The 1524-nt window shown below is 57.6% G+C and overlaps 2 protein-coding genes across 2 annotated transcripts, besides 1 other annotated feature; both read left to right on the plus strand.

The window, feature by feature from the left end:
* Window positions 1-675, plus strand: Tc00.1047053434945.10 (hypothetical protein, conserved; the record flags this gene model as incomplete). Its single annotated transcript, XM_797266.1, has 1 exon — window positions 1-675. A coding segment is annotated over one exon (675 nt), but the record flags the coding sequence as incomplete, so codon positions are not given.
* Window positions 1-1524: a sequence feature (heterozygous, Esmeraldo-like haplotype).
* Tc00.1047053434945.4 (ADP-ribosylation factor, putative) lies at window positions 950-1524 on the plus strand (the record flags this gene model as incomplete). Its single annotated transcript, XM_797267.1, has 1 exon — window positions 950-1524. A coding segment is annotated over one exon (575 nt), but the record flags the coding sequence as incomplete, so codon positions are not given.

The following is a 1524-nucleotide window of genomic DNA, read 5'->3' on the forward strand; positions in this document are numbered from 1 at the left end:
AAGGAAAATGATGGGGTGGATGCGGATTTGGTGCGGATTGAGCACCGTCTCCGCGAGGACGGTGTCTGCTTCTGGAGCTTCAACACTGTGCTGCGGCAGTGGGCGATGGGCCGCGCAGGCGAACTGTATTCCTGCCCCGCCAGCCTGGGGCTTCTCGTCGACGTGGGTGGTGGCTGCTGCTGGCCCGCCACTGTGCAGCCTGGCACGCGAAACTACCCGCTTGCGGCGCTCCGTAACACGTTGATGCAGCCCGGCTACCGCTGGACGTGCCCGCTGGAGCGGGAGGGGACGTTGCGCGTGCGTCGAGGGGTTGCAACAGCGCGGGCGGCGTCATATTTTGGTCTGCAACCGGTTCCTCCGACGGAGAGCGTGTGCGATGTCTCTCTTGCGGCCTATGTTGCGGCGTTCTTGCGTCGGTGCGAAGAGGGCGGCGAAACGGAGGAGGAGCGTGCGTCAGTCTCCCTGCCAATTCTGGTGCGTCGTGGCGTGTGGGAAAAAATGGAGAACATCCGAATGCTGGATGACTTGCCCGACAGCTTCTTTCTGATGACTTCGACGACACCGCACTGCGAGCCGTCTGACTTTGCTGCACTGGGGCGGCAGAGGCTCGGCGTTATGTCTGAGTTTTGCGTGGACGATGTGTTCGAAGAAGGCACCGTCGGTATACTTGTGTGAGTGCCTATTATCAGTGTGAACGTTGAATGATATGTGAATACGGTGAGGGTACAGTGGACTGCTTTCTGCACGCGTCATTCTAGGGTTGGAAAGGAAACAATTTGAATAGGAGGATTTCTCGGGAAGTCCAAGCGCCGTGGCAAAGTCAGCATTGCTTGATCAGGGGAAGAGAGGATACTTTTCCACGCCAACCCCTAATTGGTAGCGTCTTCTGCGGCAGCAAAAGAGCGATAAGGCATTACACGGTAGAAACGGAAGAGGCGCGGAATCATCAATGGGTGCGGTCATGAGCTGGTTTGATGGCCTCTTCGCCAAGAAGGATGCGACCATCTTGATGGTGGGTCTTGACGCCGCGGGAAAGACAACCATCCTTTGGAAACTGAAGCTGAACGAGGTGCAGCAGACTGTCCCGACGCTGGGCTTTAATGTGCAGACGGTGGAGTACAAAAATATAAAGTTCCATCTCTGGGACGTAGGTGGTCAAAAGCTTCTGCGGTCTCTTTGGAAGCACTACTACGAGGGGGCAAACGCAATCATTTTTGTCATTGACAGCAACGACAGGGATCGGGTCTGGGAGGCACGACAGGAACTGGAGAAGCTTTTGCAGGAGCCACTACTGGTGGGAGCGACTGTCCTCGTGCTGTGCAATAAGCAGGATCTGCCGCACCGTCTGACCCCAGCGGAGCTGGTGGAGCAGTTGGGCTTCCGCGACCATAGCGCGACCGGACTGGGGGCAGCGATGCGTGGCCGTCAGTGGTTTGTTCAGGGTTGCTGCGCGCACACGGGTGACGGGCTTTTTGAGGGGCTTGACTGGCTGTCTAGTCACCTGCCCGATGTTTCTGAGGAGCG

The sequence above is a fragment of the Trypanosoma cruzi genome, genomic scaffold (assembly GCF_000209065.1).
Source record: "Trypanosoma cruzi strain CL Brener 1047053512515 genomic scaffold, whole genome shotgun sequence".
Classification (NCBI taxonomy): Eukaryota; Euglenozoa; class Kinetoplastea; order Trypanosomatida; family Trypanosomatidae; genus Trypanosoma; species Trypanosoma cruzi.